This window comes from Microtus ochrogaster, chromosome 6, assembly GCF_000317375.1.
Source record: "Microtus ochrogaster isolate Prairie Vole_2 chromosome 6, MicOch1.0, whole genome shotgun sequence".
Lineage (NCBI taxonomy): Eukaryota > Metazoa > Chordata > Mammalia > Rodentia > Cricetidae > Microtus > Microtus ochrogaster.
In genome coordinates this window covers 11,093,962-11,109,034 of record NC_022013.1, presented here as the reverse complement: position 1 = coordinate 11,109,034, position 15,073 = coordinate 11,093,962, and the positions used below count along the sequence as shown (strand labels likewise).

The following is a 15,073-nucleotide window of genomic DNA, read 5'->3' as shown; positions in this document are numbered from 1 at the left end:
GCAAAGCCAGCACATTACGTAGGATCAAAACCCCGTGCCATTGTCCTTAGCTTCTCATCAGTCCTCATTGTTTGCCATGTTCAGAGAGACCAGTTATATCCCATGCTTTTTCCGTCACAGTCCAGCTGGCCTTGGTGAGCTCCCAATAGATCAGCTCTTTAAGATCTTTCAAATTCGGACTACAAGCCTAGAAACTAGAGCTAATTTAACTTTTTCCGTTATGACTTTTATCATCTCATTCTCTTATCTCATTATTCTAGCTAAGATTTGAGATTATACTGAATAAAGTATATTATATTGCACTATATTAAATATGCAAATTGTATTGTTCCTGACTATAGAAGAAATGTGTTCAGTGTTTCCTGCATTTAGAATAAAGTTGGCTACAGGTTTGTTGAAGTTCGTCTTTATTATGTTAGAGGCACGGTTCTTCTGTTTTTCCTTTTCATTCCCTCCTCCTTCCTTCCTATAATCTTACAGGTTGTTGTTGTGGTTGGTTAGACTAATAGTCTGTTCTTTTTACTCTCACTATCTGCATTAGCAATTGCACTGTCTTTCTATGTGTACCTTTGTTCATTTAGTCCGCTCATGAAATTTAATCTCTCCTGTGCTCTCTTGATTGAATCTATCTTTTCTACTCTCTTTTTTTTTTTAGGATCCCTTTAAATATTTTTGCAATGCAGACTTGGTGATCAGGAACTGTTTTAGTGTTGAAATGTCCTTATTCCTGTTCACATAAGAGGTAGTAGCTTTGTTAGATACAACAGATTTATTGGTTATATATTTATTGGTCAGGGCTTGAAATATACTATTCCACGCTTTTCTGGCACTGCAATTTCTGATGTGCTCGCCCCCTTGCCAAACAATTTACTATCTCAACCTTGTTTATCAGAATTATTTATTTATTTTGAGGTATATATACACATATGTATTTATGTATGCACATCAGATACATTCCTGGCACAAGAAGTCAGAAGAAAGAATCAAATCCTTTGGAACTAGGTTTATAGATAATTATGAGCCACTCTGTGGGTGCTGGGAATCAAACCCAGGCCTTCCACAAGAGCAGCCAGTGTTCTTAACTGCTGAGCCATCTCTCAAGTCCCTATGCCAATGGCTTTATAACTGAGTTGCTATTTTTTTACCTACATTTTTTTCAGAAAGGGACTCACTATAGCCTTAAACTCACAAGGATCCTCCTGCCTTTGTATCAAGGTATCTTCCACTAGGCCTGGCTCTGGCTCTCTTACAGCTTTTTTTTTTGTTTTGTTTTGTTTTTTTGTTTTTCGAGACAGGGTTTCTCTGTGGCTTTGGAGCCTGTCCTGAAACTAGCTCTTGTAGACCAGGCTGGTCTCGAACTCACAGAGACCCGCCTGCCTCTGCCTCCCGAGTGCTGGGATTAAAGGCATGCGCCACCACAGCCCGGCTTATTTTTGGCATTTTGAGTACATTGTATCATGGAGAGGTTTTCCCCTGGTCATGTAATTTTGGGTTCTAAATAATTCTTGGGCTTAGATGTTTATTTCTTCCCTAGATTTGGAAAACTGCTCTAATTTCATTGACTGGATTTTCTGGCCATTAGCTTTCATGTTGACTCCTTCTACCCCAGATTCTGAGGTTCTGTCTCTTGATTGTGGCCTACAAGTTTTGAAAGCTCTGGTTGTGCCTCTGTTTGTTTGCTTTCAAGCCTTCAAGTGTGGATAGCACTCTTCAGACTGGTCCACAATCCTGATGTTCTTTTATTGTTGTTGTGTTTGCTCTAGCCTATTGGTGCTGCTTTTTACATTCTATATTTTATTAAAAAATTTGCTCTACTGAGATTTTCATTTTTAACATTTCTATTTGTTTTTATTAGCCCCAATTTCTTTGATTAATTCCAAGTCCCAATGTTAGTTCACTCATCTGTTTGTTTGTATCTTCCTTGAAGTTATTGATAATTTTTACAGGAAAATGTTTGAATTCACCCAACATTTTATCTGTCTTAGTATCTTTGAATTTAGTAACCGAGGGTTATGTCTGTGTCCTAATTTGTGCTTCTGTTGGAGTGGATTTACATTCAGGTTTTCTTTGGGGATCTGCTTAGTGAGCACCCGACACTTGCAGGCTAAACCTTCCTGCAATACCATGAAGGGAGATGAAGACAAATTGGCTCATCAACAGTAACACCACACTGAATGTGACATGCAGTTAAAACTGGCCGAAGCCCAGCCGGGCAGTAGTAGATCACACCGTTATTTCAGTACTTAAAAGACAGAGGCAGGCAGATTTCTGAGTTCAAGGCCAATCTGGTCTACACAGCAAGTTCCAGGACAGCAAGAGATACACAGAGAAACCTTGTCTTGAAAAACAAAAACAAATAAATAGATCAAAGCCCATAATATACCATCAATGACCAAAGAAGAGAAAGTGGCAAAAGTAATGGAAAGTAAACTGTGAAGTTGACAATCGTTTAGAGAAAACATGGAAATAGTAATGAATAAAGTAAAGGAAGAAGTCAGTAAAGGAGAGAAAACAGATGCAAAAAAAAAAACAATGTTAAATAAAAGGAAAAAGAAGAGTAAAGACAAGTTATATAAGGGAAGAGAAAAAACAGGAGATTAAAACAATAAAAAGAAAGCTTGCTGAAAAATGAAAAACAGATAAACATAAAAAGGCAATTGAAAAGATAAAGACATAAAAATTTTATTTTTTTAAGACAGGAATGGCAGTACACACATGTAACCGTAGAATTGGGAAGGTGGAGGACCAAGGATCAGGAGTTCAGGGTTGTTCAAATTACAAAAACAGTATAAGACCAGTATAGGTTATATTAGACCTCATTTCAAAAATATTAAAGCAATAAAAAAACATCAGTAAGATGAAGTTAAAATACCAACAAAAGTATAGTAGGGTAAAAAATCCAGAGGAAACACAAGGGCAAAAACAACAACAACAATAACAACAAAACAGAAACAAATCAACAACAACAAAAACAAGAAAGAAACAAACAAAGGAACAATTTGGATCTGATTCAGCTTTCCTTACTGGCTAAACTTCAGAGGCCCACAGGGCTATCTTCACTTTATTAAATTCCCATGTCTGTGTTCTAGTGGCCTCTGCTGGTCACACTTAGTTTTGCACTCTAAAACTGAAAATTACATTCCTGCTGTTATAAATTACACCGTTCTGAATATCTTGTTATATCAACACAAACACATGAAGATAAAGGTAGTATTACATCAGATCTAAGTTACCAGTTGAAAGACACATTCTAATTTCAGAGATATTAAAATAGGAAAAGAACTAGAAAAATAGCTATTTTTCCCTTTCCATAGTTTATGACACTGTTATATTAGAATATTTCCTTTGTCTTCCACCCTTAGAGAACAGCTTTCACTCTAAATATCACAGTATTAATCACAATAAAAGGCCAAAATACAGTATGTATTCCCCTAGCAGCCAATTATTCATTTATTAAGGGCAGGAAATAAAATACCTGCAATGAACAACAATTGGCTCTTCTTTTCCAGCCCTCTTGTTTCGTACATGACAAACAAAATCCAGAAAGTCACTGGAATCATCAGGTACTCCATGGTCAGGCCAGGCTGTGTACTGAATCTGAGTGAGTTGACGACTCTCATTTTTCTAAATGAAAATGAAAAGTTACACATTTTGACATAGGAATTACCTGTAAAGTGTAAATATTCATGTCATTTTACTTTTAGAAGGAGAACATAAACACCTTCCCTTTTCTTCTTGCCATACTGTAAAAATGCACTAAAATCCAGTATTTCAACAGAAGGAAAGGATTTCACAAAAATAGTTGCGACCTTTTAAGGGCTGCTTATACTTTTTTGATTTTCTATGTGAATGTATGAAGAGTCTTTCCTTTAGAACAGGGTCTCTCTCTGAACCCAGCCATTGCCTGTAGTTATGGTGGACCCAGAAAGCCCCAGGGATCATTCTGTCTCTGATATTCAGAGTTGGGTTTATAGGACTTGCAGTTGTGACTGGCTTGTTATATCAGTGCTGGAATCTGAACTCTGGTGCTGAAGACTGTGCAGCAAGTTTTCTTACTTACTAAACCATCTTTCTAATCAATAGTCGAGTAATTTTTATTTCACACTAACTCACAGTAAAAATAATTTTAGCTTTCAAAGTCTTTACAGACACTCTTGACACCTTACCTCTTGGTTGAATAGTGTCATCTTCCTGAAGATATAGGCAGAGTTTCCTTCTTCAGAGTGGCAGGTGACTTGATAGCATCCATAGAATGAACTTCCTGGGGGTTCTGGCCAATACTGGTGACATTTAACCTGATTACCAACAGGATCAATTACACAAAATTATACACTTAGGTGTAGGAATTTAAATTCTCTGACTTTCAAGTACTTTAATTTTTAAGAACTTTCAATTTTGCAGAAAATAATTAATTTCTCATATACCCTTCGCTTAAATCTTCCAACTAATGTTTTTATGTGTGTATGTATGTATTGTATAAATGTGTATATGCACATATATGAGTGTGCATGTAACACATGTGTGTGCCAATATTGGGTGTCTTCCATCACTAACTGTTTTTTATTTTTTTTTTTTTTTGTGGTTTTTCGAGACAGGGTTTCTCTGTGGCTTTGGAGCCTGTCCTGGAACTAGCTCTGTAGACCAGGCTGGTCTCGAACTCACAGAGATCCGCCTGCCTCTGCCTCCCGAGTGCTGGGATTAAAGGTGTGCGCCACCACCGCCCGGCCATCACTAACTTTTCTTGAGATAGGGTCCGTCATTGTACTTGGAGGTCATCCAATTTGGCTAGGCAAGCTAGCTGGACAATGAGCTCGGGGATCCACCTGTCCTGGCCCTCCAGTTTTAGGGCTATAGATACATGCTACCATACCTCTTACATGGGTGCTGGGGACCTGAGTTCAGGTTCCCATGCTTGCATGGCAGGCACTTTACAGACTTAGCTATCTCGCCCAATAATTATGCACATTACAACCCTTTGTAATAGTAAGCAATGTGTTTGCCTATATCCTAATTAGTTTTACCGCAGGTGTGTATGTACATGTGTGATATGTACTATTTACTCCTAGTCTTATTATCATATAGCTGGCTCATTTAAAGTGCAATTGCTGCTAGTATAGCTCATAGAACTGTACAACCACCACCCTAAATACTCTCAGGACATTTTCACCATACCCTAAAACCCTCTATTCATTAGTATTTGCTGTGCATTCTATTCCATTCCATTCTCTTTTTCAACTTAGGCATCTACTAATCTATTTTCTATACTTATGGAATAGCCAATCCTGGATGTTTCATAAAAGTAGAATCATACAATAATTTTTGTTGTAAGAACATTTCACTTAGTACAATGTTCTCCAGGCTCATTCAAATTCTAGTATCAGTACTTCAGTTATGATTATTATCAAATATTCTTCAGTAATTTAAACATATTACGTTTTAATTGGTATATGTGAATTTCCATTTCATGGCTAATTCTGTGAAGGCATGGACATCTCTTCAATTCCTTGAGTATATACAGTACTGAAACTGATGCCCTACAGAAATACTATGTTTAACTTTTGAGAACTGCCACACTTTTCCAGTGCAGTGCTGCACTTTCTCCACTCTATGATCAACACTCTGCTTACCTTTTATTCTACTCAGGCTACTGTATACATAGTAGTGTCTCACTGTGATTTTGATTTACATTTACTTTTGGAAATCTAATATCTTCTTATGTGCTTAACGGGCGGTGTACCATCATAGGTAATTGTCTATTTAGACCATATGCCAAATTTTTAAATCATCTTGCCATTTAACATTTAGCTTGTAAGAAATCTTTACATATTCCATACACAGGCCTCTTAGATATACATGATTTTAAAGAAAGATAAGAATGATAACATTTTTTAACACAAGTATGGGTTGAAGTATTTAGTTATAATATCAAATCATGAAACCACAAGAAAAGATTACAGGCTACAAAAAGAATATTCTGAGTACATAAATACAATGTAATTTGAAAAGAGCCCAAGTAATGGGCAATATTCAACTACAGCTTACTCTGCCACGTTCAACTTGTGTGGTCAACATTACAACCATGGAGGAGCCTTGTTCCCAAGTCATTTGCCAAAAATCTTTGCAAGTGTGTGGTAATGGCCCTTGACAAGCAATGTACTGATTTATAATACTTGAAGAAGGAATTTCCATCTAAAAAGAAAAAGACATTACATTTTTTTGCATTTTGACTTTTTACTATGACTGGGAAGATTAAAATCATCCATTAATATTAAACTAAACACAACTAATCTCAATAAACTAATTAGTACAATAATCTTCATTAATAATTTCATCTGTAAAGGAAATTTCCTGGCAAATTTCCAGTCAAACATATTTATCATTCAATTGTGGAGAGAGGAACTTAAAAACAAATATTTTCCAAAACACCACATTTTTTTTCTTTTTCTTTATTTCTTGGAGACAAGGTCTCACTATGTAGTCCAGCCTCCCAAACATTCTAAGAATATATATGACCATATCTGGCATGACTGTGACTTAAGGACAGCTTTACAGAGAAACTTGTTTTAGAGGCAGAGAATATGCTAGAAAATATTTTAAAAGTATCTATAGTTTATTAGTAAATTTCCTGAGTAAAAAATTCTCATGAAATATCTCATAAAAGAACATGAAGAGCTATTAGGATGATGTTTAAACTTGTGTATAGAATGAAATAAGAAAAATATTGGGGAATACAATTAAACTACATTTGAGGTTGATTTTAACAAGGTGATATCTACCCATAGCAATGCAGAGAATACCAAATGATGTATCCTTGATATCTCCCTCTCAAACCAAATTTCAGTTATCTAGTTTCTAGTATCTCTTTCACATAGACAGTCTGTACCCAACTATTTTCCAATTTTTCTGTAAAACTATTTTTAAAATGATAGCACACAATATATGATCCTATTGTCTGAAAGATAATGCCAAAATTAATACCTAAATTTCTTTCTTTTTAATATCCCTTCAGAAAAAAACTGTAATTTGCTTTATGGCACTGTTAATATGTTTGTTAGCAATAGCAAGGTTAAACTGAAAACTTCTATAAACTTGAAATTTTTAGCAAAAATGAAAATAAGAGCAACAGGAAGAAATGAGAAAGTTGGATCAAAGTGTACATATGCATACTTTAAATTCTGAAAATACGATACTTCCTCTAGAGAAGTTTTACCCACCTACACTTCAGCCAACAACACACAGGATTGTATTTTCAATGATAATTGCTAATATATCTATAATCCCTTATCTATAGTTCTGAAAATACCAATAGTATGAAATGCAAAACTGCTTCTGGTGTTTTAAGACTTGTCCTCGACTTGAAGGCATTTTTATTTATTTATTTATTTTTATTTTTTTCCGTTTATTTATTTATTAAAGATTTCTGTCTCTTCCCCATCACCGCCTCCCATTTCCCTCCCCCTCCCCCAATCAAGTTCCCCTCCCTTGTCAGCCCTTAGAGCTATCAGGGTTCCCTGCCCTGTGGGAAGTCCAAGGACCACCCACCTCCATCCAGGTCTAGTAAGGTGAGCATACAAACTGCCTAGGCTTTGAAGGCATTTTAAACATGACTTCATTTAAAATCATTTGACAGCAAAATTTGACTTTGGACTGACCTAAAAGTATTTATACTTTATTAGTCGGACTCAGAATACTTATATACTATTAATAAAACAATTAACGGGACCTTATCCCATAACCTGCTAGGGACATTACTTCCTACAGCATTGGTATATAGACTAAATATACTTTGAAAAAACAAAATCTAAAAATTTTGAATCCCCAAACATATTTGACCCTAAGGCTTCAGATAAAGAAATGGACTTGCATATATTATCATCAAATTTGTGGTCTTTCACTTTAATAGGTAAATAATAGTACTTCTATGTAGTTTAAACTTGTACTTTGTTTTAAAGTTGACTATACTTTCATTTAACTGTGTTGTCATTATTTTTCTAAGTATTAATAGTTACGAGGGTCTTTCTTGGTTTTTGTTTGTTTGTTTGTTTGTTTTTGTTTTTCCAGACAGGGTTTCTCTGTGTAGCTTTGTAGCCTGGAACTAGCTGTTATAGACCGGGCTTGCCTCAAGCTCACAGAGATCCGCCTGCCTCTGTCACCCAAGTGCTGGGATTAAAGGCGTGTGCCACCACCACCAGGCTGGTTATTTTATCTATCTATCTATCTATCTATCTATCTATCTATCTATCTATCTATCTATCTATCTATCTATCTATCTATTTATTTATTTTAATGTGCATTGGTGTTTTCCCTGCATGCATGTCTGTCTGTTTATCTGTGTGAGGGTGTCTGATTCCCTGGAACTGTTGCAGACAGTTGTGAGCCTCTTTGTGGATACTCGGAATTGAACCCAAATCCTCTGGAGGAGCAGTTGGTGCTCTTAACCAAAAAGCCGTCTTTCCAGTTCCAGTTTTGCTTTTCCTTTCAAAAAGAAAATCTCACAAGTAATGACCTAAGGCCAGAAGGAGGGACTGTGTGTCATCTTGTATCATTCTCTTCCTGTTCCATTGTGGAAGGGTCTCTCCTTTCAACTGAAACTTGAGTCTCGAATTTTGATGAAAGCCAGTAAGCCCCAACGATCCTCTAAATCTGGCATCTCAGAAGCAGGGTTACAGGATATCCATCTTGTTATGTGTCTTCAAGACTGGACAACAAGTTTAACTGTTCTACCGACTCTCTGGCTCCATAATGTAAAGTTCCTATGTAACTTCAAAACAGGAGAGATTTGTTGGCCATTTGTAGGCATACTAGGGCCAAAAAACAGTATGAGTCACTGGAGAAGCATGTGTCCAGCTGATACCAAATAAAACTGTTTTGTTCCCCTCTTATACTGCCCACAAGCAGCCGCCAGTACTGTGCAGTGCCATGTACTTCACATTTGTGTTTATTGTGGGTAACTGCATCATTTACAATCACAGTGATAAGTGCTGTCTAGTGTTCTGAGGTGCAAGAATATGATATAGATTAGCTTTCTTCAAGTATGAATTATACTTCAATGCTGTTGGCTATGTATTCAAAGTTAACAAATCAACAATGTTACTACTAAATAAATCTTTAAATGAAGTTATGTATTGATTAGCTGATGAAAGTATGACTATACACTTATAAATCGTTAATTCTCTATTTACTCTAGAAATGATGACTCACTATTCCCTAGTTTGTCATTTGTAGAAACTTTGTGCAAAGGGATCTAAGGCTACCTGAAATAGTGAGAATTAACTGTACATACATATAAAGTGATATATTTTGACTTAAAAATAATCTACAGGGTATCACTGAAATAATATGGCCACTTGTTGGCAGACTTTAAAGCTAGATAACCGCTTCATACTATTGTCTCTTTTTTTTATTGAGAAAAGGAAAAAAAAAAAACCAAGTTTCCGCCTCCTCCCAGCCTCCCATTTCCCTCCCCCTCCTCCCACCCTTCTCCCCCTCCTCCCACCCTTCTCCCCCTCCCCCAAACTCCTCTCCCCCTCCCTCTCCAGTCCAAAGAGCAGTCAGGGTTCCCTGCCCTGTGGTAAGTCCTAGGTCCTCCCCCCTCCGTCCATATCTAGGAAGGTGAACATCCAAACTGGCTAGGCTCCCACAAAGCCAGCACATTAAGTAGGATCAAACCCCCTTGCCATTGTCCCTGGCTTCTCATCAGCCCTCATTGTTCGCCATGCTCCACTGTCTCAGTGGGTGGGTGCACCCCTCGTGGTCCCAACTTCTTTGCTCATGTTCTCCCTCCTTCTGCTATTGTCTCTTTTATAGACATTTGAAAATAGCCATGTAGTTTACGATGTTCAGTGTTGCTTACATTTCATTTTCTGCCTTACATCCATTTTGTTTCAACTGAGACAGAGTGTCTTCCTTTGTAGTCCCAGTAGTCATGAACTTGGCAGTCTTCTACCCTAGACTCTCAAGTGTTGGTTTTAAGTGTGTTCTAATAGTTCCAGCCTACATGTAAGACTTTACAGCATTTGAAAAATTCAGACTGTCATTTGATCTTAGTACCCTTAAGTGTACCAAAATATAAAGATTTTCCATTATTATCTTTATTTTAAAGTTTTGAGTGAAGTTACACATTGATTAGCAGATAAAATATGACAAAATGTGACTCTTTGGTTGCCCTTTTAAGATGAGGTCTTGCTGTGCTGCCCAGGTTAATTCTGAAATCTTGAACAAGGGATCCTCAGTCTCCCAAACGGAGAGACATTCACCAACGATCTATTTATTTGTAGCTTAGGCAGCCATCCATCCAGCTTAACAAAATCCTTCTCCTACCTGAAATATTTAATAATTCTCACATATTTCTTTCATGATTCCATTTTTCAAATTTATACACTGATGTATTTTTCACAGATGTCAGCATCAAAGTTGAATAGGTGAAAGTACTTGTAGATTGAGAAAGTGGTATACAATTATCCTATATAACAATTTGGATGTGGGAACACAGGGAAATAACATTGCCCATGAGTCCACAATGGCCAAAGCTAAGTGATGTATATGTGAAAGCTGATTTTACAGTTAAAAAAAAATGCATTTTTATTTGTGTGTGAGAGAAGCAGACAGACAGACACGGATGGAGACAGAGAGAGAAAGAGAAAGAGAGCCCATGTGCGTGCCTGTGGAGGTTAGAAGAGGGCTCCAGATTTCTTGGTGCTAGAGTTACAAATGGTTGTGAGTGGCCCAGTGTGGGTGGGTGCTAGGAACTGGATGCTAATCCTCTGTAGAAGTAGCCAATACTTTTCACTGCTCACCATCTCTCCAGTCCCTTTATTTCACATTTTGCTCTAATCCTATACATTTAAAAATTTCTATATTATAAAATTAAGGAAAAAGTGATCTTTTCCTTCATTACTTGTGGGGAAATAATCCTCCTCACAATGATACATTTTGAACACATGACACAAATAATTCACTAGATAGGTTATGCTTATCTCTAGTGATTTAAAAGGCTGCCACTACCATAACCTGAGCCTATTCTAGTATTCTAGTAATAATAACTTAGGCTATTTCTGGAGTGAATTACTCTATTGTACTCTTCTAATTACATATTAATATACTAGCACCAAATTATTAAATCTTTTGGAGTGGGGTGGACAAGGACACACCATGAGGCCCTGGCTGGCCCTGAACTCAGAAATTCTCTAGGCCTGTCTCCTGAATGCTGGGATTATAGGTTTGTGCCACCAAAACTGGCTTAATTTTCCTTCCTTCCTTCCTTCCTTCCTTCCTTCCTTCCTTCCTTCCTTCCTTCCTTCCTTCCTTCCTCCCTCCCTCCCTCCCTCCCTCCCTCCCTCCTCTCCTCTCCTCTTCTCTCTGTCTCTCTCTGTCTCTGTCTCTGTCTCTGTCTCTCTCTCTCTCTCTCTTTCTTTCTTGTCTTTGTCTTTCGAGACAGGGTTTCTCTGTGGTTTTGGAGCCTGTCCTGGAACTAGCTCTTGTAGACCAGGCTGGCCTCGAACTCACAAAAATCAGCCTGCCTCTGCCTCCTGAGTGCTGGGATTAAAGGCATGTGCCACCACCTTTTTTTTTTTTTTTCGAGACAGGGTTTCTCTGTAGCTTTGTAAACCAGGCTATCCTAGAACTCATAGAGATCTGCCTGCCTCTGCCTCCCAAAGCGTGTGCTACGACTGCCTGGCCTGACTTAATTTTCTTCTTCTTCTTTTTTTTCTCTCTATGTAGCAATGGTTGTCTGGGAACTCACTCTGTAGACCAGGCTGACATTGAACTCATAGAGATCTGCCTCTCTCTGTCTCCTGAGTGGCGGAATTAAAAGCATGTGCAACCACCAACAGTCGCTTGGTTATTCTTTAAAACATTAACTTGATAAAATAATATTCAATTAAAGTTAGACCCTCAATAAAAAGGAATTAACCTTAAAATTTTCAATAGTTTCAATTATTTCAAATAACAAAAGAATAACAAAAAAACTTACATTTATATAGTTTGCATTGATGTAGTCTTCATTACCTTTTAAAAGGACCCGTGTAGCATCATCTAAAAAATTTTAAAAGAAACAACGGATTTCTTTTTTGTTTTGATATTTCAGATTAAATCACTAAAGCCTGGCACATGCTAAGCACAATGTTCAACCACTGATCCATACTCTGGTCACAAAAATCTCTAATAAAGTTTTATTTAAAAGATTAAGCTTATGGTGGCAAGATTTAATAGATACTTACAAGGCGAAATATCTCTGTATCTATTTTTGGAAATGTTCTGAGGTAATTTGGCACAACACATTGTCATTCCGGGTTTTTTCCGATACAATTGCTTTAAAAACAAACAAGCAAACAGCCCAATAAATCACAAATGATTCTGCTTTGTGTTGCAGACTAGTTTCTATTCTAACAGGAAACATCAACCCCATACCCCCCATACTATGATACTCTCCAGAAGGGCAGAGTGCTGACCCAGCACTGTGTCATTTCTGTAGCTTTTGACATGTATTATGTATCTGTAATATTCTGAAAAATCTGAAAACTATTTTGTTTATTAAAGAACCTAATATTTGAATAGAAAGCCTACAGAGAACACCTTGCTTTATTTTAGTTTAGAAGTACTAACAACATAAAAACTGAGATGCTTTTTTTTTAAAAAAAAGATGCATATCTTGTATGTTTTATTACAAGCTTTTATATACAACAAACAACAAATACTGAAGGCCTTTTCTGTTTAAACACATGGGAAAATCCTCAGTTTGAATAAAGATAAACAAATTAAGTCATCTACAAATGTGTCGAACTGGATTTGGAAAATAACTATCCTACATGTATATGATCCATGGGCTGAACATGTCTGGTTTAAATATAGACTTTCAAAATTCATTATATACTCACTAATCAAAATAAAAATTAGCAATGAAGAACATTCTTGTTCTTTGGTGATAATGATCTGAGGGATTTTAAAACTGTAGAGACAAAACTAAGGAAATACTAATTATGACAAAATACGAACTTGAAATACTGAAGTTATTTTCTTTAACTTGGACATTTTGTTTATCTTTATCTTATTTTTTGAGATGGAGGTCTTTGTTTTATGTAGCCTGGGATGGTCTCAAGCTTACAGAGAATCGCACTGCCATGGAAGTGAGACCAGCAAAGGGGTGTGCCGTCACATTCGGCTCTGCTCAACTTGAAGTCTACAATATACTATTCTCATCTACCTGTCATAAAAAGAGGTAGTAACTACAGGGAAAACCATTTAAGGTATCTTTACTACTTTTTTAAATTTTGAGAGGGGCCTCACTCTACAGCTTAGGGTGGCTTGGAACTCACTATTCTGGAGTAACCTTAAACTTATGAACATATTCCTGCCTCAGTTTTGCAAGTGATGAGATTATAGGTATAAGCTACTCTGCTTGGCTCTTATCCTTTTTTTCAAAATGACACTTATTTATATAGTCATAACAAGTACTATGGGAATAAATTTAAAAACTAAATTTTAGAACTCTTGATGTCAACCAGTTCTAAGACTATTATTTTACCTTATAAGTCATAATGCACAGAAGGCTAGGTTCTTACCACTCTCAAACTAACTAGCAAATACTGTTTTAATATAACGATTTCACTTACATCAAACTGTGCCAGTACTGTTCCAGTAATAAGCCCCTCGGCTAGCTGTATCATTGACTCCCGCAGGGAATGGTCATCTTGATGGACACTATCTAGTGGGGCTTTCTCAGGAATATACTGGAAGTCTGGCTCACTTTCTAATTTTTCTTCCACTACATCATATACAGCTAAAATAAAACAAAAAACATACATAAGAATCTTAGGAGAATTCAGTAAGAAATTATCAGATACTTTCTACAGATTCAGATATTAATAATTTCACTAGATTTAACTGATGCCATTGTATAAGAATCAAGAATGGTGGTGGGTTTGAAAGGCTTTACATATTCCTTTGGAGAAAAGGATTCTTTAGCCATATGCTTAAAATTTGAAGACTCATTAAGAAAATGAGGCAGAATTAGAGAGGTGGCTCAGTGGTCAAGAGCACTTGATGATCTTGTAGAGGATCTGGGTCTAGTTTCCAGTATCCACATGGCAGCTTATAACCTCCTATCAGTAAATTCTGAGAAACAGATATTCTTTTTTTAACATTCTTGGGATCCTGTGCCCATGTAGTGCACACCACACACACACACACACAAACACACACAAACCCACCTTTACAAAAATGAAGAAAATAAGGCAGTATTGAGTTGAAGATCTGATAGACCTGTCCTTAATTTCTAGGACATGAGTCAATAGCACAGACAAAAGCCTGTACACCATTATATGTATGGATATGTTGGCTTTTATCATATAAGCTGCATGTAAAATGAATGCAAAGCTAAACAAGCCTGCTTGACCCTTTCTTCATTTTTTTTTGTTTCTGTTCTCTCCTCTCTCTCTCTCTCTCTCTCTCTCTCTCTCTCTCTCTCTCTCTCTCTCTCTCTCGCTTTTTCTGAGAAAAGGTTTCTCTGTAGCTTTGGAACCTGTCCTGGAACTCTGCCTCCAGAGTGCTGGGATTAGTGACCACCTGGCTTGACCCTTTCTTCTTGAATTAGTCACTAAATATACTTCATGCTCTATTAGTATAAGAAAGGTTCAAATCCCAGATGTTGAGCCTGTAAATGCCAGGCCTACAGCTTATCCTCACTTCTCCCTGTCAGCTCCATTTTAAAGAAAATTGTTTATTATTATTATTTTTTAACATGTATGGATGTTTTGCTTGAATGTGTATATGTTTACTGAGTGTATGTCTGGTGCCTATGGATGCCAGAAGAAGGCATCAGATCCCCTGGAACTGGAGTTAAAGGCCATTGTGAGCCACCATGTGGATTCTGGAAACTAAATGCTGGTCCTTTGTAAAAGCAGCAAATGCTCATAACTGTTGAGCCATCTCCAGATCTTTAACTCCATTCTTTAAAATGGGATCTATTAACATACTCATAAAGGGTTCACCTGTATATAAATATTCTCTGCACATGACTGCTTCTTAGCCATCTTGTTCAATTAGGAAACATCATGTAACATACTTGGGAGGA

The 15,073-nt window shown here is 36.8% G+C and overlaps 1 protein-coding gene across 2 annotated transcripts in view; it reads right to left on the bottom strand.

Annotated features, from left to right (window-relative positions):
- The window catches only part of Ptpn4 (protein tyrosine phosphatase, non-receptor type 4), a 184,202-nt gene that overhangs the window by 26,101 nt on the left and 143,028 nt on the right, over positions 1–15,073 (bottom strand). For both annotated transcript variants that reach the window (XM_005348266.3, XM_026779657.1), the window contains 6 exons: positions 13,614–13,780; positions 12,222–12,312; positions 11,975–12,036; positions 6,043–6,189; positions 4,167–4,295; positions 3,476–3,624 (listed from right to left, as the gene is read on the bottom strand). In XM_005348266.3, the coding sequence (XP_005348323.1) occupies positions 3,476–3,624; positions 4,167–4,295; positions 6,043–6,189; positions 11,975–12,036; positions 12,222–12,312; positions 13,614–13,780 (745 nt within the window). The remainder of the gene's footprint in view (positions 1–3,475; positions 3,625–4,166; positions 4,296–6,042; positions 6,190–11,974; positions 12,037–12,221; positions 12,313–13,613; positions 13,781–15,073) is intronic.